The sequence below is a fragment of the Apis mellifera genome, linkage group LG3 (assembly GCF_003254395.2).
Source record: "Apis mellifera strain DH4 linkage group LG3, Amel_HAv3.1, whole genome shotgun sequence".
Taxonomy (NCBI): Eukaryota; Metazoa; Arthropoda; class Insecta; order Hymenoptera; family Apidae; genus Apis; species Apis mellifera.
The window spans coordinates 1,429,221-1,453,229 of record NC_037640.1 but is presented as its reverse complement, the minus strand read 5'-3'; the positions used below and the strand labels follow the sequence as shown (position 1 = coordinate 1,453,229).

Sequence of the window (24,009 nt, the reverse complement as noted above, 5' to 3'; positions counted from 1 at the left end):
CGACGAAAAATGACGACGGGGGATCGATTTTCACTCGGTATCACTCGATTCGATCGTGTGCTTCCTCCTTCGACCGGGCTTCCGCTTGTGGATCCGCGTCAAGAGGAATTCGAAACCGGATTTCATTTTATACATTCGGTTGTTGAAAGATCAGAGAAGAGAATTTCCTTGTCAGAGAAAATTCTAATTCCCCATTGATCGAACTCACGTACACACACAGGAGCACGTACTCGGTTTTATTTTCTTTTACGGGGGGATTCTTTTCGACTTCGTTGAAAATCCAAAGGCCGAAATCCCGAGGCAGGCCGATGGGGGTTACGATTTAAAAACGATCTATTTTTGCGGAGACGAAGACGACGGAAAGACGATCGCAACGACGAGATGACCAACGAGGAAGCGATGCGACGACGGCACAGTCTTTCACCACCTGCTTCCTACGACCGTTACCTTGATACCGTCGCGATGGACTGGGTCAAAGAGGATCTCGTCTCTGTTGTCGACACCGGTTAATACCGATCCTCGCCGATCAATGCCGATTCATCGTCTATCGTTTGTGTAGAGGACGTCTACGAAAATCGTCCAGTTTTTCGTTCCGCCTAATTCGCCAATCAACCCTCGTGGAAAAACAACTCGAATATCTTTCATTTCTTTATCTCTTTTCTGTTTACCTTTATATATATATAATGTATACATTTGTATAATTTTTCTTCCTTTTTGTTGATTTTTATGTAAAGATCGAATCCAATAAGAGAATCTTTTAAGAGAATTTAACAAAAAATGCATTCCTATTTATCTAAGGCAATATATCAGTCATATAATTCATTTTTGATCCATTATATAATTAGAAAATAAAACTATAAATCTAGATGATATAGATTATTACTCTGATTTATCGTACTATTTCCTATATTCGAAAGGTTAAGCGTGAAATATTTATCGTAAATTGAATCATTTGTATTTTTATATGATTTTCGAAATGAATTTGTTCGCTACGAATTCGTCAAGAATCAAATTTGGTTAGTTATATAGGGTGTTATAAGATGTTCGTTATAAGATGTTCTATACGCAGTCGTTTACGAAAAACGTCTTGTCTCAAACGGTCTGTCGTGATTATTAGAAATTTTATATCTCACAAAAAATTAAATTTATGATCGTTATTATATTATCGTTATATTTTATATAATATTTTGTATCGATATTCTTTATGTGACCATTTGTAATGAATTATAATGATTTTAAAGAAAATAAAATAATATTCGATCATAAAAGCTTTCGTATTTATAACCATCTATTATTATTCATATAGTTTATTTTATTTCTTCGAATCAAATCTATTTTATTTCACAAATATATCGTTCTTTTTAACGAATTTCTTAACTTTTATATATTCAAATATATCTTTTTCTTCTCTTTGGTTATTTTTATTTTGCTAAAAAATCTTTTGGAAGATTTTGAAAAATTCAAAGATTTAAATGTCTTAAAAGATTTCAAATGTGTCCTTTATCCTTAATCTTGAGTGTGCGTTGAGTATCGGGCTTGCATTTACCGTTTTCAATGACTGCTTTTACCCCGGAAAGCACAATGTAAAAAGATTCAGTAATATTTTCGAAACGTTTGATTTGCAAAATTTTTTTATATACGATCTTTTTTAGAATAAATAAATATGTATATTGTTTTGTTTTCGTACGAATAATTTTAAATTTTGATCAGCCGCGAAATAACTACATTGCTCGTTGTATAATTTTCCGCAAGAGGTCACTTATGCGCCATTGTAGCTCGTTCCAGCAATGAAAATTGATTTTGCTACAAGATGGCGTGCAGATATAGATATATTTTGTTTTTAGTTTGAAGAATTGTGTCACGTATCGTTTATCTAGTATTAAATTTTACAATCTTGTTTCAATTTAAAACGATAAATTATATGATAAAAAGAATTGAAAAAAATTATATTTTAGTAATTTTTCTTTTCATTTTTTGATTCATCAAAATGAAAAATAGTATATATGTAAACGGAAATGAATGATAATCTAAAATTTTGCAAACAATTCCAAAGAATTTATATAAAAAATGCTTCAGACATTACGTGAACGTTCGCAAAAACGCAAGAAATTACTTGCTCAGACGGTAAGAATAATTCCAACCTGATTTTGTGTTGTTGAGGTTATGTTCATTCCAATCAAGAGTTTATAAAAGATACATATTTGTTTCTTCTACTTAGCTAGGTGTTTCGAGTGTGGACGAATTACGACAAATTCTCGGAACAGATGTCAATGATACGCAGAAGAAAAAATTAAAATCGGTGGCAGAAAAGTCGGAAAATGGAATAAAAGATTCGAAAAACGAGGTGGTTACGACCGATGAAATCGTTTACAAAGACTCGTCGACGTTTTTAAAGGTAGACAAATCGAACTACAATCGAAAATTTCTTATTTACATATTACTTTATCATTTAAGGGAACACAATCGTCAAATCCGCATAATGATTATTGTCAACACTTCATCGATACGGGTCAACGACCGCAGAATTTTATCAGGGATGTGGGTTTGGCGGATAGATTCGAAGAATATCCAAAATTACGAGAATTGATCAAGTTAAAGGACGATTTAATCGCGGAAACTGCAACACCACCCATGTATCTTAAAACTGATTTGCTCTCATACAATTTGAAAGAATTGAATTGCAAATTTGATGTAATTTTGATCGAGCCCCCGTTGGAAGAGTATCAACGCACCTGTGGCGCTACAAACGTACAACTTTGGAATTGGGACCAGGTTAATAAAAATCGTAGTTTATACGGATGTCATAAAATAATTCTGCCCTTCTTAATTAAAATTCAAACACTTTTTCATTTTTTAAGATATATTGCAATATTTGAAATTTCCTTTTGCCTCTTAAATAAAATCAGAAAGTTTATAAGAATTTTATAGAAAACTACAAGTAATTTAATTCTAATATTAAAATAAAAAAAATAGTAAAGTTTCAAATTTCTCGAATATTTCGGAATTCTAAGACATTTTAATTAATTATTATTTAACGAAGGCAGAATTGTTGTGTAAATATTCGTAGTGCTTGCTTATTAAAAACAATCGACATTTGTAGATAATGGAATTAGATATCGGCGAAGTAGCGGCTAATCGAAGTTTCGTATTTCTCTGGTGCGGCAGTAGCGATGGATTAGACATGGGACGCTTTTGTCTTCGAAAATGGGGTTTCAGACGATGCGAAGATATATGCTGGATTCGAACCAATATCAATAATCCGGGACACAGTAAAAATCTGGACAGCAAAGCCGTTCTTCAAAGAACCAAAGAACATTGTCTGATGGGTATCAAAGGAACTGTTAGACGATCCACAGACGGAGATTTCATTCACGCCAATGTCGATATCGATCTGATTATTTCAGAGGAGCCCGAGTATGGTTCTATAGAAAAGCCTGTCGAGATTTTTCATATAATAGAACACTTTTGTCTTGGTAGGCGACGGTGAGAAGATTGAAATATATATATATATGATAAAAAGCAATATATGAAAATCTGTTAATCAATAAATTTTTCTCGTTTTACATAGTCTGCACTTGTTCGGTCGAGACACCACTATTCGACCAGGATGGCTCACTGTTGGACCCGAGCTGACCAACACGAATTTCAACGCAGATCTTTACAGTAGTTATTTTGCCAATGGACAAATCACCACTGGTTGCACAGAACGTATCGAAGCTCTTAGACCAAAGTCACCACCACCTAAGGGAAAAGTTGCAGGTCGGGGTAGAGGTGGTTTCAATCGAGGACGTGGCAGAGGAAGGTAAAACGGCCACCTTGATGCTCGTGTTTCAACAACTCCTTTCTTCAAATAATAATCATCGTGTATAATATCAAACATTACCATATATTGGCAATCCGAATATTTTCTTCGTGAAAAAATTCGAGAAGAAAACAACATCAAGAGAAACTTGTACTTTTGTAAACTACTGATATTCTTTCTTATATATTGTGATATCTTATAATTTGTTTTCAATACACCGCGTTACCAAATATTCCAAAAATTCTTTCCAAATTACGTGTAAATATGTATAGTTACACAACATATCTCTTTTTTTTTTCATTTCAATTTGGACAGCATTTATGGAATATTTTGCGACGCGGATACAATAATATTTGAAATAAAGTTCAGTCGAATCGATGATCAAGAATTTTAATTCAATTTTCACGTCTATTCTTTTCGTGTTATAGATCGTTTAAGAATACATTCGATCGATTATCTTTGCTCGCAAAATGTTGGAAAAGAGCGAGGAAACGACGGCACAATTTGTCGCAAACACTTATTAATTTTCACTAATTCACTTAACAACGACAATATAAAATATCTTAAGTTATATACGCATTCTTAAAAAGCAAACGCGGTAATATTTCGAAACGGTTTGAGATCCGGTCGTGTTACTTTGTACTTTGTGTCTTGAAAATATTAAAATTTCTATAAATACAACTTATATACGATAGCTACATTTTTACACCTTTTATATGATCCGCGATCAAACTTACGAACAAATTTCTTGGCCCCAGTAAAGCTTCGAGTAGTATGATAGAATACGTTTCAATTCATGGATGGTTCGCGAATCATCTTTTATCTCTTTCATCTTTCTTCGTAATCTAAAAACTGTACACACTCACTTTGAACGAAACGAAGAGGAACCGATCATTGTTTGACGATCAATCTACGAAGTTTTCAAGTTTACACGTGTTTTTTAGATTTTATACATGTTCCATCAAATAACGTTCACACATCCTTGAAAATTTCGTGAAGCATATTCGTCGCACGTTAATTCATATAATTCGCAAATGTATATTTTTCGGTGAATATAATAATAAAAAGAGAAAATCAAATTAAATCTTGTCGGTAATAAATAATACAAAATATTTGAATATGCTAATACGATAGAACTTTCGAAGACCGAAAATATTCTTATCTTATTTTTACAAAAGATATGAAGATTAATCGATTATTGATTCCGATCGTTGAAATTTGATGGAGAAAAAAAAAAGAAGAAGAAGAAGAAGAAGAAAGAAAGATTCTGCGGGATACAAACTTATCATTCGAATAAAATTACCGAAAGAAGAAAAATAACACGCTACTTAAAGACAATCGTTATTGATATTGAATAAAAATATGAATGACGAAAATGTATCGTCAACATATACGATATAAGATATATATTTCGTTCGAATTAATAACTAGAAACGAATATTTATAAATTAAAAATCAATCGATAATAATACAGCATCGGTCGTTGAAAGCATAAATGGCAATCATTAAATCGTCGTTAAAAATCGTATCACTCGTTTCTTCTCACACAATTTTTCGTAAATCTCAATTCACTGGAAATGATTACTTTTTTTTTTTTTCCTATCTTTTCTAAACATCATAAACGTTCAATACACGTTGTTAAAGAAACATCTTATGAGTGATAAAATCGTAAGCAAGAGAGAGAGAGATAGAGAGAGAGAAAGAGAAAGAGAGAGAGAGAAAAAAAATAGGAAATTCTAACAGCAATTAAGAATATGGATATGTAACGTATAGCAATGAACTGGCAGGCACAGGCGAAACTCGTTGATTATATTACTGATCGATTCATTTGTGAGCAAATGATGGGTTGTAGTAGTCGGATGAGAACCGTTTTTGAGTGAAGTTTAGCTCTGATCTGTCTCCATCGCATTGGTCTACAGTTTCACAAAGTCACAAATAGGTCGACTCCCCTGTAAGCAGAGCCAAGGTAAATTTCGTGAAAACTTTGATTTTATGCTCATATATTAAAGGGAATACAAACTCAAAAGTATCGCGGTCGAATATGAATATGCGTACCTGTGTAAAAAAATGTTAATTTCTGTGAATGCGATTGGCAAGGTTCCCGATTTTCCCCATTTCCTATTGTATGCATGGTGTCTCCTAGCGTATTTCATAGGAACAAACAAAAATCATCGTTAAAAAACAACAAACTCGCGTTTTCGTGTGTGAAATTCAAAAAGGGAAAAGAAGAAAGAAAAAAAAATAAAAAATAAATAAAAATAAATAAGAAGACGAACGGGGGGGGGGGAGAGGAGAGGAGAATTCCTTCTCCCGTATTCGATTAAAAAAAAAAAAAAAAAAGAAAAAAAAAGAAGATAATTGGAGGATACGAAAGTTGGAGAGTTGTATTTGTATACAATATCACAAAAAAAAATAATGCATCTTATTTATATTTTGAACATTCCGCATGAATCATATAAAAGTTAATTTTAAGAGATGGTCACTTATAAAACGATATTCCATGAGCTTCGTATGAGAAAAAATATGTCCGAGAAGCGTGTACGTTACAAGAAGTAACGATATGGTACATACGTATGCCACAATTATCGATACGTAAAAACGTATTTAGTAAGTTTACCTTCCTTCCTTAGTTTTAGAGGGTAAAAAAACTGAGGTATCGCAACGATTGCTAGCGAGTCAACGTTTTAGTTCGAATAGAACTATAGGTGCGATTAAAATAGCTCGAGCGAGGTAAATTTACTAATTCGTTCGAGATAATCCAAAAACTCGCTACCCGATAACGCGAATATGTATATACTTACATATATTTCGTTCGCTTTCGCGCTTTTTTTTAATCACTGCACGCATACACACACGCACATAACACACTCACGCATATACACGCGCATTCTCTCTCTCTCTCTCTTTCTCTTTCTCCCTTTCTATTTTTTTTTCTTTTTTCTATATTCATTCCATCAATCATAAAATTTAGTCTCAATTAGACGAAAAGAAACTCGAATACAAGAATAAAGGTAGATTCTCAGACCGCGATCAAAAAATTACGCGTGTCAACGTATTTATTTATCCGTACCGTAATTAATTCTATCAAACATTTTCATAACCTGACGATAGTTACGTTTATATCAACGAACGACAAGATACGAACAAAAAGATGCACGAACGGACGATATAAGACGCCTTAAAGTTTTAAGTTTCCGCGACTGAAATCTATACAAATGATCTACTCGCTCAAAGTAGCGAAAGAGAGAAAGCGTTCCAATACGTTCTCGTTAGAGGAAACAGAAGCTTTTGCTGTATCATTTCATTGCGCATGCGGGCTCGATCGATCTTGAATTTTCTTTCGCACGCGCGCGCACTTCATTCGATTTGTGTTATCATTCCATGAGGATTGTATTGTAGAGTGGTTCGTGTTTCACGGTACAAACGAAGTCCAGAGAGATTTTATGGTTCAAATTAAACGAAAATGTAGAATAAAATTTTTTCACTTGACGAGTAAGTCAAGTTTGAAAATGTTTCAAACACAAGTGAAATTATCTAATTCCTGATTGAATATGAGCTGTTAATAAAGGATTATTTTAAACGTTTTTTTTTCGTTTAAAATTTAATTTTTAAAAAAATCAAATTTAAAAATTTATTGTAATATATTCAATTTAGATTTTCTTACCAAGCAATGCAAATGCAAGAAAATTTTCATTATTCTTGATTTTCGTTTCATTTCGAATCATAAAGTCTCTCTGATGCTTGTGCTCCCATGAATTTCGGATCACTCTCTGTACAAGACGAGACTCGCTTATGGTTACGCGTATAAGTGAACGGAAAGAATAAAAGGAAAAGAATATCAGTGAAACTAGAAGAAACGCCAATTAAATCGATGCATGAAGGCGAATTGATCGCTCGCCATCATCATCATCGTCATCTAGTTGCACCGAGTTACACAGACTATCGTATCGCAACGTACAAGCTGAGTTAGAAAAGGACGGCGTCAGAAACGATACTTGTTGCGTTCTCGAAATTCTTTCGTGTATCTTCTTCAATCATTGGCTCGACCAAAAAACGGACATTTATTTTGTCCGTTTAAGAAAAAAAAAAAAAAAAAAAAGAAACCTAAAAAAGTTAGCCTACTTCGCAAGTACCGAGGAAATAACTGTACTTATAACTTTTATTCGAATAAAATTCCCTTAAAAAAAATTTTATCTATATTGCACGTTACGATGGTCGCAATTTTTTCTAAACCGCAAACATCGTAACGTTACATCGTGATCGGTTTTTTTTTTTCGACCGCAACAGAGCAAAACCGCATATAACTTTCAAGTCTGATATTTACACCTTCTCTCTCTCTCTCTCTCTCTCTCTCCTTCCCTCCCTCTTTCTCTCTCTTTCGCTCTTTCTCTCTTTGTTTTTTTCAATCTTGCTTTTACCGTGAAATTACATAAACGAACAAAGATCGTAAATATTCGCGAGTAATCGATTTTCACGATCATCTCAGTGTAATATCTATTCGACGGCAAAGAGATCGCAATTTGCCGAGTAGTGTAATACATTTCTAATTTTTTTTTTTTTCTTTTTTTTTTTTTTCCCTTACACAATGCAAGTCGCAAACTTTTTTCATAAATATCTTTATCCTGAGCGAAGGTAAAGATTTTTATGCGGCCTGTGATCACGAAACACGTTACACGGCCAGATTTTTTTTCGATAACTACATATGTATACTTATATGATACTCCGACGAACTCAGGGACGATACATTATACATCACTCGCTCCTTTTCTTCTCGTTACTCTCTTTTTTTCTTTTTTCTTTTATTCTCTTTGAACGAAATTTGATAAATATTTAGTGAAAAAAAAAAAAAAAAAAAAAGGATTTTCGCTCAAGTTATGTCGTAGAAGAACATAATTTTACGTATTTTTTCTTCTTCTTCTTTTTTTAGCTATATATAGTGATGCAACATGTATCGATTCAATCGTTTTTACAGAGGAAAAGAAATTAATGTACAATTATACGATAAACGTCGTCATCATTGAACGAGGAGGAGGGCAAGTAACATGTTCGTCGTCGGCGATCGTCGTTACCAATGTCGTTATAACTCTTGCTCGAATATTGGCGTTACTGATGTTGTTCTTGTCGTTATCGTTCTTGTTGCTGTACTTATTGACTTACAATTTATTAACGTTATACGAAAATAATCTTGCTTTTTTTTTCTTTTTTCTTTTTTTTTTTTTTTTTTTTTACAGCATTATTCTCCCATCTGGATTCATAATCTATATAAACACACTTTCTTTCGTCGGTCTCTACAGTCCAATATGGCGGGTTTTCAATCAATCAAACACCATTGTTTCGTATTCGCGAGAATCCGCACAATTTCACCGACAAAATGGGATAAACGTTACACAAGCCGCATCATATGTACCTAATATTATTCTTTTAGTACACTGAGCATGGAACTTCTCTTTTATATTTACGTTTGTTCTGTTCTTTTTTTATGTACAATGTACAACATTTTCCCTTTCCTCTTTCGCTTCCCCTAATGTTTTTTAAAAACTAATTTCGTGACTCTATTTTTTCTTCTAGAGAATTTCCAGCTCGTCGATAATAAATATAAAATTTGTTCTCTATAAAAAAAAAAAAAAAAAAAAAAGTAAAAAAAAATTCGTCTATAGTCGTAATATAAATTCTAAGACGAAAGAACGTATTCAAAGAGGGAAAAGAGCAGTGTAGCACGTGGTCGCGCAAAATGGATGGGCGCGATTTCTTCAAGGGAATTGAGATCAAAAGCGACGAATATTTTGAAAACTTTCCAACCTTTTGAATATAAAAAAAAAAAAAAAAAAAAAAAAATTTTTGTATCGATATTTTAAATCGTTTCTTTGGCTTGTCGGAATCAATCAATGCGTCGTTCAACAACACTTTACATAGAATCATAAAAAAAAAAAAAAGGATCATTTTGTTCGAGCACATAACATTTCAATCGGATGTCTTTGATGATTAAGGACACACACGGTAAGTGTCGAGTTTCTAATCCCCGCGTGTTAATATGCATGCAAACGACAGCAATGTCGAAGAATGTAGAGGGATGACTGGCGATGAACTCACAAAACATCTATCATTCCTCCGTCTGAGAGAAGGCGGTATCGTCCAACACGCTGGTCCATGTCCACTAATGGTGAACAGACATATAGAGAGACAAGTTGGTCAATATAGTGTAATATCAACTCTTAGAATGATTCTACATCTAAATACGGTGCAGTGCGGTGGAGGAGAAAAATGAGATCATGATCGAATATACATATATTTCTCTTCCTCTTCTTTCCTATTTTTTCAAGTTAAAATCTCTCTCTCTCTCTCTCTTTTTCTCTCTTCCCCTTCCCCTTCTCTTTCTTTTTCTTTCTTACTCGCACGCATTTTCAAATGATCAAATTTCACTATTTTTTTTTGATAAATTGATAATCACCATCGATGATGAATATTCGAAACAAGGCAAATATTATTAGTGATAAGCAATTTAACAAATCACCCAACACTCGTACTCACACCGTATTCAATTTATGAGAAAAGATTTAGCGTGATAACGAAAGAAAGAAAAAAAAAGGAAAAAAAAATATGTGATATTGCATTCCAACATGCGAAATGAAAAAATACAGATTCGTTATAGTTATAAATAGAGAAAGCATTCTCTGAATCGATAAAAAAAAGAGAAAAGAAAGTGTTCGAAATCCGAAATTATTTGAAATATGTGTAAACGGAAGAAAAAATTAACATGCAAAATAACAATAATCTACATAGCGAACAAAATAGAAAAATTTTCGTGATCAGCATACGAATTCTGAACACTATATGACAATAATATAATTTATTAAGTTCAAATCTTGTATTCGAAATATATTCTGTTACATTTGTACAAGACAATATAAAAATTTCGAGTTTAAACGATAAATGAATATAATTTATAAAATGGTTACTTTTATTACGTTATGCGTTAAAAAGAAAAAAGATATATGTATAAATTTGTTTGTTTTAACAAGAATTTAACAAAATATTGAACAAAGTATTTGAATATGACTCAAATATGAATACAATATTTGAACTTAAATAAATGGACCAAGCTCTTCACAGTCCTCCCCTGAATAAGGAACTACAAAGAGAAAGCGTTACAAACCATGTATACATTTTATTTTTTATCAGTAGAAAGAAAAAATAGTACATAGGTAAAAACAAATGGGCCAGGAACCAATAAGCATAGATAAAAAAAAAAAATTTGTTGGCATAAGAATTTGAAAGTGAACTTTGCACGTTACAAAGAAATCGGAAGACGTAAGAAAGTATTCTAAAATTGTACTGTTTTAAAATTGCAATGCGTGTGTATAACATTGTCCATAAAGTATTTTTTACAGAAATATATTTATAATATAAAACTAGGTATAACCACTAACATTTTATTCACGATGATGACGATTGTGATGATGATAATGATGATGTCATTAATAATAAAAATAAAAATAATAATTATAATATTATTAAATAATAGTAATAATAATAATAATAATGAAAATGATGATGATAATGATGTCTCTGATGGTGATATTAACATAACAATAAAACAGCAGTAGCACTTGTAGTATTAAAAATTATAGTTATAAAAATAATAATAATAATAGTAATAATAAATGGTGGAGATAATGATGATGATTACGTCGATGACAATGATAAGTGATTGATGATGACGACAAAAATGACAGTGATAATAGTAGTTGTAATAATAGACTAAGAACATTAACGGCGACAACAACAACAACAACAATAATAACAATAATAATAACAACAACAATAGTAACTTATTAGTTACTATTATTATGATAATAATAATAATAATAATAATAATAATAATAATAATAGTAGTAGTAGTAGTAGTAGTAATAGTAGTAGTAGTAGTAGTAATAGTAGTAGTAGTAGTAGTAGTAATAGCAGTAGCAATAGTAATAGTAGTAATAGTAATAGTAGTAGTAATAGTAGTAGTAGTAGTAGTAGTAATAGTAGTAGTAGTAGTAGTAATAGTAGTAGTAGTAGTAGTAGTAGTAGTAGTAGTAGTAGTAGTAGTAGTAGTAGTAGTAGTAGTAGTAGTAGTAGTAGTAGTAGTAGTAGTAATAGTAGTAGTAATAGTAATACTAGTAATAGTAGTAGTAATAATAAAATAATAATAATAATGATGATGATGATAATGATGATGATGATAATGATGATGATGATAATAATAATAATATAATAATAATAATAATAATGATTAATAATAAGAATACATATAAAGATATAGCAACGATATAATTAATAATCATAAGTATAATAGTATCACAAAATAATCGTTACAAAATATGTAGTAGAGATGTGTATCAGTTTTATGAATTTCAACTATTATAAATATCCGATTATGAACTACCAACATGCAGCGATACAAAAAACAGAGTAAAATTAGGATATATCAAGATTTTGATGACATTTCATATTTCTAGATATATACCGAAAAAGGATATAGAAATTTATATTTTAAACAATAATCGCTAGGCTTTCCTAACTTTCGCATTCTCATGCATGACACGTTAAATTCACGAAAATTATTAAGCACGTACTTACAAGTACTAGAATCTATAATGTGAACGATTCACAAAAAATCTATTCGACAAAAGGTGATACAATTTTCAAAAAAATGAAAATTATCTGAATATCCAATTCCTGTATGGTTGAATTGTCCAATTATTACAATATTTACTACATATTTACAAAAAACTAACACGTATAAAAGTCTATTCATCATATATTAACAGCTTCGAGATATTTTTCTACTTATACCATTAACACGGCATTTCGTAATTAAATTTCCATGTCGTTTGAAACTTTGTACCTCCATTGTTTTCCTCGCTAATGAAATTATATTAATAACAATCACATATAAATTTTATCAAAACATTTCTAACTTTCCTAATTTTTTCTAATATCTATAATCTTATTTTTATAATTGTTACACTTTTAAATTATAAGATAGTACAACTTTCTCTCTCTCTTTCTCTCTCGCTCTCGCTCTCGCTTTCTCTCTTTCTCTCTTTCTCTCTTTCTCTCTCTCTCTCATCACATGTTTAAATGCGCAGATCAATAAAGAGAAAATTAAATTTATAATTTGTAAATTTTATATTTTCTAATTGCGTTTTTCTGTTAGTATGTAAAAAAAAAAAAAATATCTATATATAATCTTTAAAAAAATTTAATCCCTCCATAATAAGCAAAAGGATTAAAAATTTGTTTACATTTAACAATAAGTAAAATACCTGAATATGTATGTAATCGAAAATGAACCAGAAAAATATCCATATATCTTCGAAAACTAATAATAGCGAGAAATAAAAACGGAGCGAATAATCCCTCATAGAGGAATATGCGCATAAGGTAATTTCGTGTATCGAGTAACAACCTTTTAACTTTATTTATCGATAGCTTATTTTTATTTAATAATACACTTATTCATTTCTAGAATATCTGATAATGTAATGAAGTAATAATGAATAAAAAGAAAAAAAAAATTAAATAATAAAATCAATATTAAAACTTTCTCTAAATTCTTTTCATTTCAGCTCAACACACGTAAAATATCAGTTTTAAGACCGCTTTTTTAAAACGAAATTTTACGTGGTTTTGCCAAATTTTTGAATATACTTGATGCAAATTTTCTTTAATTTTGTATTAATAATATTAATAATACTAATAAAATAAAAATTGATTTAAAAGACAGAAATTAAAAAGAAATAAACAGTTACTTGTCTGAAATAGTATAATATATATATAAAAGAAAATATTAATATTCTTAAGATAATGTTACTCGATTAGATTCTAAATGATTATACGCGAATATAACCTTTGTATTATATTAATAAAAATTCGTGATAATTTATACGATAAAACACAATAACTTAATTGAAATGAAATATATCTTGTCATCGACATGAAAATCATGTTTGCTAGATATCAAGGAAATCAAATTTGGAGACATTGCACAGCCTGTTAATATATGTGTAACATATTTCAATTGTGAAATCGAAACGTTAAATTTTCTGTACATGTGTATTAAATTTTTACTATTGCTCTCCAATCTATGTAAATCAACTTTGCTATTTTGTTACGACCATCACAAAGTATAAGGCAATCAGGATACATTTGATTCATCTGTTTTCTTCATAATGCCACAAAGAATACAAATACAAACGATAAAATATTACAATTACAAATTGTCGCGTTTCTTATTCTGTACTTTTAGTCAATTATTCTCTACAAATTGGCTTTGTCATACAATTACAAAACAAATACTAGTTTCGTACATAGTACGTTATTACATAATTGCATAAACGCAAAAGACGGCACTTTCTTTTCACCACTAAGAGACTTCTCTTATTCAATATATATACACATACAAATTTTACTATTTCGAACAATTATAAACAGTCATCATCAACAAAATACGTGAAATCTAATATAATAAATGGAACATATACAATAGTCATATTATAAGATTCGTTTTTTAAAAATAATTTTTAATAATAAATATCCAATAATTTTCATTTTAAAAAAAGAAGAAAAAAAGAAAAAAATCATAACATCAAATACTGGAACATCTTAATATTTTGCAAATAATATCTGTTATGCAAAAATATACAGTTGTTTCTTAATTTACAATTCTTTTAGTTTTGAATATTAATTAGAATTTTGTTAATATATCGCGGAGATAGATTCTATTATTTTGATTAATAGATAAATTTGAAACTAAAAAAAAAAAACATTAAAAATTTATTCAGCTAATATCTTATTAAAGGAATAATATTAAAATACATATTTTCATATTCTTTTCATTTAAAAAAAGTTTTTTCTCAAAATATCTTTTAATTCCTCTTATCTTAAAACTGAACAAAATCTTTTTATATATACGTTCATAATGTTCAATAGCAAAAAACATAGATAAAATTGATGCATTTAAGAACTTACTAAAACTTTTCATGCTGGCATAACAAAGAAAAACTAGTAGCACGATCTAGTTTTATATAAACTTGTAAAAATCGTATATCAGTTCAAAGAACTCAACTCATTAAGTACAAAATACTCTGTGTGTGAGGACGTGCATATGTGTGCGTTATGTGTATATATAGTGCGCGTGTGCGCTATTTATATATATACACACAATATGTACATAAAATAAAAAAATTATACATATATATACATATATAATAATAATACATATATACATATATAATTTTTTTATGTATCAAACGTGGCTGAACGTACAAGAGCTGAAGAACGTTTCACATTGCTTGTGGTTTGCCGATGACTACTTCTATTTTTATCCCCACGTGAGAGTAAACCCTTTGCAGTTTCTCTGAGACTAGCTCTTTGGTGAATACTAACGTGTGTACGGCTACTGCTGTGTGTAAGAGGATGGTGATTCACCACCAGAGATGCAGAAGACTCACCAGATTCCCCATCTTCATCACCCGTTGTATCTCCGGTCGTATCGCATTCACTGCTGTCCGCTTCACTTGATTCGCTCGGAGTGTCTTGTCCTCCCATTCCTATTTGTATACCCTCTCCTGTTCTATTTGTTGTTGCTGATACAGCTTGCGATATAGTACCACCCATTCGATGCATAAATAAACTAACCTACAACATTCAATTGATTAAATAAGATTCATCAAAATTTATTTCAATTCATATAATAAAAATATATTTAATGCATCTAATATATATATGTATATACATAAGCATACACATATACTTACTTTAAAATCAGCACTATATACTTTGTGATGTTTATCTTTATGTGCGTCATCCAAACCCCATTTATCTATACTTAAAACAAGAGTAGGTGGCATAGGTCCGAGACTAGCCAGCGATCCGGCCCGGGATTTCATATGCGACATAACCATTGGTAATTCCATGGTTGTACCATCGCAACTCAATGCCCTAGTTGAACGCTCAACTGGTAACTCTCCGTTATCATATTCTGGCGATAAATAATCCCGTACAAAAAATGTATTGAACCAAAAATGGAACAATTTTTCCTAAATACGAAATAAAAAAAAAATATTGATTATTTAAATCATTAAAAACAATTAATTATCTCATTTTCAAACCTATATAAATAAATACCTTTCGTTTCATTTTTGGTCTGTTAAAGAAATCCACTCGTATATCTCCTGTCAATGCTACACTGTGTTTTAAAGGAATACTAATCGTATGCATTCCTTTGCGTACTTCTACTATTTCAGAGCTAAATATCTTCTTTTTAGATTCAGATATTACACAATGTAAGTCTAAAATATAAAAATTATATATAAACATATATAATTGTATTTTATTTTTTGAATATATTTTGAATATTTTATTTTTCTTACATCCTTGACCTCCATGGAAAATGGGTGCCGGATCCAATTGTATTTTCCGTAACAATAATGTAACAGGTTGATAATTTAATCCTTCTTGTACAAGAGTAGCATAATAATCCACATACCTCCTCTGTGAAGGTATTGTTACACCCTTTCTGAATAATAAACAATATTGATAAGAGCACTATTTGTACATGGTAAAAATAAAATGTAATATAATCACCTATCGTGCGTTCTTTTAGTTCCATAGTAATTAAGGGCTTCTGTGGCAGTGGGAAATTGTTTAATATGAAGAAGGTAACAACACACCATTACACCTGTTCGACCTTTACCCGCTTTACAATGAACTACAGCTACATTTTCTTGATGCCGAGAAAGCCATTCATGTACATCTTCACAAAATGGTCTAATTTGATCCAACATTGGTGGATTATGATCATCAAACGCATATGTAGCTACCCTTTGTTTAAATTTTTTAAAATCATAAGATCTTTCTGAACATCTGAAAAATATACTTGTTTTAGAATGTTTTAGAATGTTTTAGAATATTTAAGAATCTATCTTTATTAATGTTTTAACTTTCAAAAAAAAATTTATATATAAAATAATATTCAAAATGCTTACAGATTGTAAATTTTATAGTGATCTTTATGTCTAGATTCCAACAATTTGACAACATCATCTATGTGATTTCTATATACTCCTTCTAACTTTTCAGCTGGAAATCCCATTGCTATTAAATTATCTCTTATGTCTATTATTAATATAGTTATGGTTAAGGAATATTAATAAATTTAAATATAAACAAATTTATTAACATCAAAAAATTATATATTATATGTCATCTGTGTATATATTTGCATATATTTCAACATAAAAAGTTATAAAAAAAGGATACATGTGAGATCAAGATCAAAACCATCTTCTGTGAAACGCCTACGACGTTTGCTCACCATTCCTTTAATACGGTTGGTCATCTTCATATTACTGATAGTATTGGACATACTTGGCTGACTGAATTTCAAATCTCCTGCTTTGATTGCAATAATTTCAGTTTCCACTTCTTCTTTACTACTCCTTTCTTTTGTTTTCTGCTTTTCAAATAACTTTTTTGCCTGAACAAAAAATTATTGTTTTTTTTTTTTCTATTTATATTATACTCTATAATGAAAATAATAAGATTTACCTGTGGCTTATAAGCCGAGGCGTCACAAGAGCCCAGTTCTGGTCCTCTTTGTTCCTCCAGACAAACATGGAGGGGTGTTACTGATGCTGAGATATGTTCTGAGATTTTATTATTCAGCCTGCTGCCTGTAGGTCTCCTGCAGGAAAAGCATATACCCATTAATTCCCAAAGCATGTGTTCTTTCTATTATCCATCTCATTAAGTTATCTTCCTTTTCAATTGTCACAGTTATAATTTGATGTCACCATGACCATCACAAGTTCAATATAACAATTATAATTTGCACAAAAGGTAAAACTTTGTACAATCTGAACACTATACACAACACAATACACTAATGAACACTACATAAGTGCTCAACATAACAGTTTAATTTATGATCAATAATCATAAATTTATTAAGAAGCTTCAGAAATATGAAGCAAAAAAAAACATTTGTCACATCATTCAAATTAATTTTTCACATAAAAATGATTATAAAATGACAAGATTGTCCATGACCATTACTAGAGAAAAATTACAAAAATTTGATGATACATCACCAATTATAATAAATATAACATATTTATATACATTCATACATTGGATTTATATCTTAAAAATGATCAAGTAATATATTATACAAGCACTGGCAAGTTTTATGAAAATCACGACGAAAGAACATCAAAGAAAGAAAAAACAAGAAAGAAAAAAAGTTTCAATATATGTCGATTTGAATATAAACGATAAACGATGATTTAAAAAAACATACTTGCATAAATACTGTGAATACTCAATCTTCATATAATTCTTAATAAAATCAGAAATATAATTAATACAAAGTATTTTCAGAATTTTATAAAATAACGATCACAGTCTCATGTTTTACGATAAATTAAAATCGTATATGGAAGCAGTAAAAAAGAATAGCACTTGGTACATGAAAAAAGAAAAAAAAAAAAAAGAAATGATAAACGATTAACATTCGCGATTTATGACCACTTGGTTACAAGTTCGCTATAGAAAGAACATTACTCGCAAGAAAACGCCGTGTAGAAGCGTCGATGAAAAGTTAGGTTAAGCACCGTTCGCAATACATCACAGAGGCCACTTAACACCGCTGTACATTTTCATGCCAGTTTCACCGATACATTGTTTGTCTTCTTCTTAATCTAATGTTCACATATCGTTTATAGAAGATTTGCATAAGATTTTAAAGAAATCGTTCGAGATACCATATTACTTTTGAAAAATAAAAAAGCAATCTTTTTTCGCATATAACGTAAAATTCACTCCAATCCTTTCGGAGCATGTTCAACTGCGATCTAGCGGCACTCCCAGTTACGGTGAATTTCTAAAGAATAAAGTTAGTATCGATAAAAATCCCTTGATCCATAGAATTTGTTGATATAATTTCTTTACAATTAATAATTTTCATTTAATCAGATCAATAAAAATATAAACTCGTTTTTTTGTTCACAGAAGAATCACGTTTTGATGGTGTAATCTTGTCATCGTGTCAAAGTAGTAACATGAACTCAAACCACATTCTATCACGAAAGTACAGTGGTTTTTGGATAAAGAACTTATACAGATGTAATAAACGCACATATTCATGAATACGGCCGTGAGGAACAACATAATCTCTATGTTGCATCCTCAATTTGCCAACATGGATAAACACGCACACGCGATACGGACACTCACCACTAACGTATAAGATCATGCATCGCGATTGTTGCGGAATGGTTGTTCACTCTGCGAACGAACCGTCGTGATGCTACGCAGGATTTTACAGACGCTCGTACCGGGATTCGATCAAAACTAACATTCTTATTTTCCTATTTATCTCCATTTCTTCGTTATTATTAACGAAGGTCAGTTAAAAAAATGAAGAAATAGTTAATCTTAATTAACGAACAGAAGTATTCGTTATAACATCCATTTTACAAACACAGTTTACATCTGATGTGAAATGGAAAGTCTCCACAGCCACCTTTATCACTAAAAGCACCATTCACAATGACGCATTTGCATCACGTCTATTTGTGCTTCTAACTACTACTGTTGGCAACATTTATGTGTATTTCCTCTAGAAAATCTACTAATTCATTTATTCTTGAGTTTTCGATTTTATTACTTCCCAATTAAAAAAAAAAGAGAATAGGATAAAAGAATTTATTAATCTAGAAGTTTTTTTAATTATGGAAACTTTTGTTACTATTCTTTAAAATACTTTATTCTTATTCTTTTCTTTTTTGCGCATGCGTTTTTTCTTTTGTTTTTTTACCAAATATTCGTACTACTAAACTATAAAGATTTTCTTTTCAAATTTTTTTGTATAAATTATCATTTGTGCCAATTTTTTAAAACTATAAATTAAATTTTATTTGTATTTATTATTTGTTATAAAATAGATTGTAAAAAATTTATTGTAATTTTTCTTCAATTACTTAAATAGAATACTTAAAAAGATTGTAATTTTTGCATTTTTAAAACTTGCATTGCTATTTGCTTTTTATATCAAATTACTTTTAAGTTAATTGTTTTACACGTTATAAGTTTTATATGGATGTTTTAATCTTATAAAATTTAAATTATTTGAGTACTAGATTTACAATATCTTTTTTTTTTTCAATTGTATTAATTTTGTTTATATATTAATTATAAAAAACGCAATTAAAAATAATATTCGAAATATTTGCTTATTTATGAACACCAATTATGAATTCTTATCTGTACAATGATAAATACAAAAGTTTATACATTTAAATATAACAATTAATTAACGAATTAATTTACACAACAGTGATCAGGATATAATCAATTATTTTCTTATATTACTCGGATTTGTATACACTCATTCATCATACATACACACATACAGAGGTTACTTTCAAAAAAACTTATACATATATGTAGGAGAAACTTCTTATTATGATATTCAATAAAATATTTAATGAATTAAAATAGTAAAATATAAATATCAGAAGATTTAAATTGTTTAATCATCAAAATAAATTTATCGACTTATGTTTGAAAAGATTAGATTTTTTACAATACTTTTATATTATAAATCTTGAATTTGTGTTTTATACTATAAGATAATTTAAATTGTGATGAAATTTTTCTTTTTTCTTTAATCCATCAGTATCATTCTCTATGCATCGCAGACTGTTGTTTTCTTATACTCTTTTTATGTATCACATAGATTGTCATTTCTTCACATTTTACAGTTGTTATGCTATAAAGATTCAATTTCTTTTATTTTATCTCTTCAACAAATATAATATTAAAAAATCTAAATATGAAATTTTATATGAGAAATGAAGAAGAAGAAATTTTCTACTGCTATTTCTAGGATAATTAAATGATAGGATAAAAACAACAGTCAATACAACATATAGAGAACATTCTAATAATTCTAAATAAAAAAACCAAAACAATTTTTCATAAAATTCTCTGTAAAATCTTTTTGTCTACATGGAAAGAAAATTTCAACTTGATCTCGGTCTTTGAGAGATTAAATACAAGTTAGATACAAACATAGTTTTGTATCTATTTTATATTATACACATATATGCATATATACACTCTTTCTCATGCATTGTACTGTTGGTATTGATAATTATTCGCCAGTTGTGAAATTTTGCAATAATAAATTCTTTTTTTAAATATTTTTCTTTTAAATATTTGAAAACGAGAAACATTATTATAAAATTGTTTTCTAATTTTTTTTTAAAATAAAAAATTTCAAAGTAAATTAATACATACTATAATTTTTTGTTTAATCTATATCGGATTTAAGTGTACTTAAAGTACCAGTATGTATTTTAGATGTTTTTATCTTTTTATATGATGTAAGAAGATCTTCCATTGTTATAGGTCGTACTGCATCATGATATTCTTCATCATCAGTACTGCTGGTAGCACTTGTATCTCTGTAATAAAAAGATTAATTATAAAGTTTGATTTCAACTTTTGCGTAAATAAATAATAAGACAAAAATATTAACTGTGTATGAGTTCGTAAATAATCTCGAACACGATAAATAGATGCATTTCTACAAAGTTCTTGCAAATCCGATCCAGAAAAACCTTCTGTTACTTTTGCTAATTTTGCTATATCTACATTTTCAGCTATTGGTTCATGATCTAATATCAATTTCAAGACTCGCACTCGTTGCTCTTCATTCTGAAAAAAAAAAAAAAAATATATATATATATATACATATATGTATATAAATATTCCAAAAATGTTGGAATATCCATAAATTGGAGATTTCTGAGGTAATTTTAAGCAACAATTTTTTTATAAAAACTTTCATTACGATTTTGTTAACAAAAAAGACTGGTCAATCACGGAGCGCATAACCTAATCGAATTGTGCATTAATAGTAAAAGATCAAACATGAATAAAACTAAACAATATATCTCGAAAAAATATATTGAATATAACAAATATTTATCGATAAAAATTATATCGAATTATATCATGAACAATAAATAAATAAATAAATAAATATAATATTCAACACACTTTCTTCGAGATATGTTGCTTGGATTTATTCATGTTTAGTTGGCGACACATAATTAATGATGTTACTATTGAGCAGTTATACTCTTCATGATTGGCTAGTATTTTTTATTAACAAATCGTTAACAAAGCTACAAAAGTCTATCCGTAAAAGAAAATATTGTTTGAAATTATTTCAGGAATCTGCAATTTATGTGAACAGTGTTATATGAACAGATATTCCAACATTATAGGGATACCTTGTATCAGTACATTTAGTACAAGTACATTTATATACATATACAATGGAAATTCAGTATTTCACATATATGTAATGTCAATATATTTATAAAATATTTATCCAATTTTAAAGATCAAAATAAACATAAAAATTGATATATCAAAATTTCAAATCGATATAGTAACTAATTGAGATAAAATGATTTCACTTATTGCTTCATCTCAATATAAATTTCAATTGCTTATAATTTAATAAATAAATCTTAGCGAAAATTGCTTTAACTTTTATATCTGTTCTGACTTTTAGAATTGACTTTTAAGAAATGTCTTAATCTATGAATATATTAATAATATTAATTCTATAAAGATATATATTATACATTTTATATATAATATATATGATATTTAACAAATAAACTTTTGTATAAATTTTATTTACTGGCAAACCAATGTGAAAAGTAGCTGGCATACGTCTAAGAATAGCTCTATCTAAGTCCTGTGGCCTATTAGTAGCACCCATTATTATAACTATGCAAGAAGGATCTGTGATTAATCCATCCCAAAGAGACATGAATTGTGCTTTCATCATTGCAGTTGCTTCATGATCTTGCGAATTGCGTGCTCTTAAAAATGAATCTATAACACAATATATTTTAAAATAATGACATTAATGTGAAATATATTCATATATTTTTTTCCTACTAACCTATTTCATCAATAAAGATTATACATGGTTGAAGTTTTACAGCTAGTGAAAACACAGCTGCAGTTAATTTTTGACTTTCACCATACCATTTATCAGTTAGAATGCTTACATCTAAATTAATGAAACATGTTTTAGTCTCTTTAGCAGTTGCTTTGGCAATCATAGTTTTACCACAGCCTGGTGGTCCATGTAAGAGGACACCCTAAAATTAAAATATAAATTGTGATATAAAATTGTTATATAATTATATTTGTATATATTTGTATGAAAACCTTTGGTGCTTGTGTTAATTGAGAATCTTCAAATAATTCCTTTCTTTGTATAGGCAATATAACAGTTTCTTTTAATTCTTGTATAACATGTTCAAGACCTGCAATATTTTCCCATGAAACCCGAATATCTTTGGGATCCACTATATGATTAGCTATTATCATTTCATAATCTGTCAATTGATCCATGTCTACTGACCATAATAAATTATCTGTTTTAGCCAGTTTTCGTAATTGTTCTCGTGCCTATAAAATATGTAAAATGATTTTTAATAAAAAATATATGAAAAATAAGGTTGCTTTTCAAATGTGCATGGACTACAAAGGTTATGTAAGATTTAATTTTTGAAAATATTAAATCAATAACCTTTTTTCTGGCTTTTTTCTTTGCATTATTCGTAGGATCAAGTTGATTCATAATCCATTTCATACTAAAAAATCCAAAAGCCGCAATAAATGATACTCTTGCCACAAGTACGAATATTTCTGATCTGGTATATCCAACTCCATCCGCAATATTCATTGTTTCTTATATTTTGTTTCAATTTTATCGGTAAATTTCTCTGTCCAGCGTACTAAATATTAATTCTTTTACTAATATTACATGCCACTTTAAACTGTGCTCAAATTCTTAACTTGAACATTTACAAAAGAAAGAATAGTTGTACACAATGGAAAGAGAGGGAAACGTAAGCATGCGCAAGTCATTAAGATGTACAATGTATAAAAGTGTATAAAAAATGAGTATTAATAGTTTTAATATAAAATTCCCTGCGATAATTATTAATATATTAAAAATGATTTGAGATTTAAAAATATATATGAGAATATATATGAGAATGCGTATTGCATAATATATGAGTAATTATATATATATATATATATATATATATATATATATA

At 29.3% G+C, this 24,009-nt stretch overlaps 3 protein-coding genes and 1 long non-coding RNA gene across 8 annotated transcripts; 2 read left to right on the top strand and 2 right to left on the bottom strand.

The window, feature by feature from the left end:
- The first annotated feature begins 1,768 nt into the window (after nucleotides 1-1,768).
- On the top strand, nucleotides 1,769-5,536 carry LOC409900 (N6-adenosine-methyltransferase non-catalytic subunit). Its single transcript, XM_393391.7, has 5 exons — nucleotides 1,769-2,124; nucleotides 2,219-2,395; nucleotides 2,455-2,772; nucleotides 3,101-3,483; nucleotides 3,569-5,536. Exons 1-5 carry the CDS (start codon nucleotides 2,068-2,070, stop codon nucleotides 3,804-3,806), a joined length of 1,173 nt encoding a protein of 390 aa, XP_393391.1. The 5' UTR covers nucleotides 1,769-2,067; the 3' UTR covers nucleotides 3,807-5,536.
- Nucleotides 5,537-12,096: 6,560 nt separating this feature from the next.
- Pten (phosphatase and tensin-like) lies at nucleotides 12,097-19,548 on the bottom strand. 5 transcript variants are annotated; one of them, XM_026439339.1, is made up of 9 exons: nucleotides 19,085-19,548; nucleotides 17,399-17,534; nucleotides 17,111-17,327; nucleotides 16,837-16,966; nucleotides 16,436-16,714; nucleotides 16,222-16,367; nucleotides 15,977-16,140; nucleotides 15,607-15,888; nucleotides 12,097-15,487 (listed from the first exon to the last, which is right to left on the bottom strand). In XM_026439339.1, the coding sequence occupies exons 3-9, from the start codon at nucleotides 17,214-17,216 to the stop codon at nucleotides 15,089-15,091; spliced, it is 1,506 nt and encodes a 501-aa protein (XP_026295124.1). In that variant the 5' UTR covers nucleotides 17,217-17,327; nucleotides 17,399-17,534; nucleotides 19,085-19,548; the 3' UTR covers nucleotides 12,097-15,088.
- On the top strand, nucleotides 18,617-19,493 carry LOC100577264. The gene is made up of 2 exons (XR_119705.4): nucleotides 18,617-18,743; nucleotides 18,860-19,493. It is a non-coding gene; the product is annotated as an uncharacterized LOC100577264 (long non-coding RNA).
- A 515-nt stretch (nucleotides 19,549-20,063) lies between the features above and the next one.
- On the bottom strand, nucleotides 20,064-23,816 carry LOC411858 (ATPase family AAA domain-containing protein 1-B). The gene is made up of 6 exons (XM_395325.6): nucleotides 23,475-23,816; nucleotides 23,111-23,353; nucleotides 22,839-23,040; nucleotides 22,572-22,768; nucleotides 21,393-21,571; nucleotides 20,064-21,318 (listed from the first exon to the last, which is right to left on the bottom strand). Exons 1-6 carry the CDS (start codon nucleotides 23,628-23,630, stop codon nucleotides 21,165-21,167), a joined length of 1,131 nt encoding a protein of 376 aa, XP_395325.3. The 5' UTR covers nucleotides 23,631-23,816; the 3' UTR covers nucleotides 20,064-21,164.
- Between the last annotated feature and the right edge of the window lie 193 nt (nucleotides 23,817-24,009).

Excerpts from the sequence above, each read along its gene's own strand:
- LOC411858 (XM_395325.6), bottom strand. The coding sequence starts at position 23,630 with ATGAATATTGCGGATGGAGTTGGATATACCAGATCAGAAATATTCGTA. Across the intron at positions 23,354-23,474 it reads AGAAAAAAGCCAGAAAAAAG|GCACGAGAACAATTACGAAA; the intron begins GTTATTGATTTA and ends CATATTTTATAG. Across the intron at positions 22,769-22,838 it reads AATCTTTATTGATGAAATAG|ATTCATTTTTAAGAGCACGC; the intron begins GTTAGTAGGAAA and ends ATTGTGTTATAG.
- LOC409900 (XM_393391.7), top strand. The coding sequence starts at position 2,068 with ATGCTTCAGACATTACGTGAACGTTCGCAAAAACGCAAGAAATTACTT. Across the intron at positions 2,125-2,218 it reads AGAAATTACTTGCTCAGACG|CTAGGTGTTTCGAGTGTGGA; the intron begins GTAAGAATAATT and ends TCTTCTACTTAG. Across the intron at positions 2,396-2,454 it reads ACTCGTCGACGTTTTTAAAG|GGAACACAATCGTCAAATCC; the intron begins GTAGACAAATCG and ends TTATCATTTAAG.
- Pten (XM_026439337.1), bottom strand. The coding sequence starts at position 17,572 with ATGCTTTGGGAATTAATGGGTATATGCTTTTCCTGCAGGAGACCTACA. Across the intron at positions 16,967-17,110 it reads TTTTGATCTTGATCTCACAT|ACATAAGAGATAATTTAATA; the intron begins GTATCCTTTTTT and ends TATTAATAATAG. Across the intron at positions 15,889-15,976 it reads GACCAAAAATGAAACGAAAG|GAAAAATTGTTCCATTTTTG; the intron begins GTATTTATTTAT and ends TTTCGTATTTAG.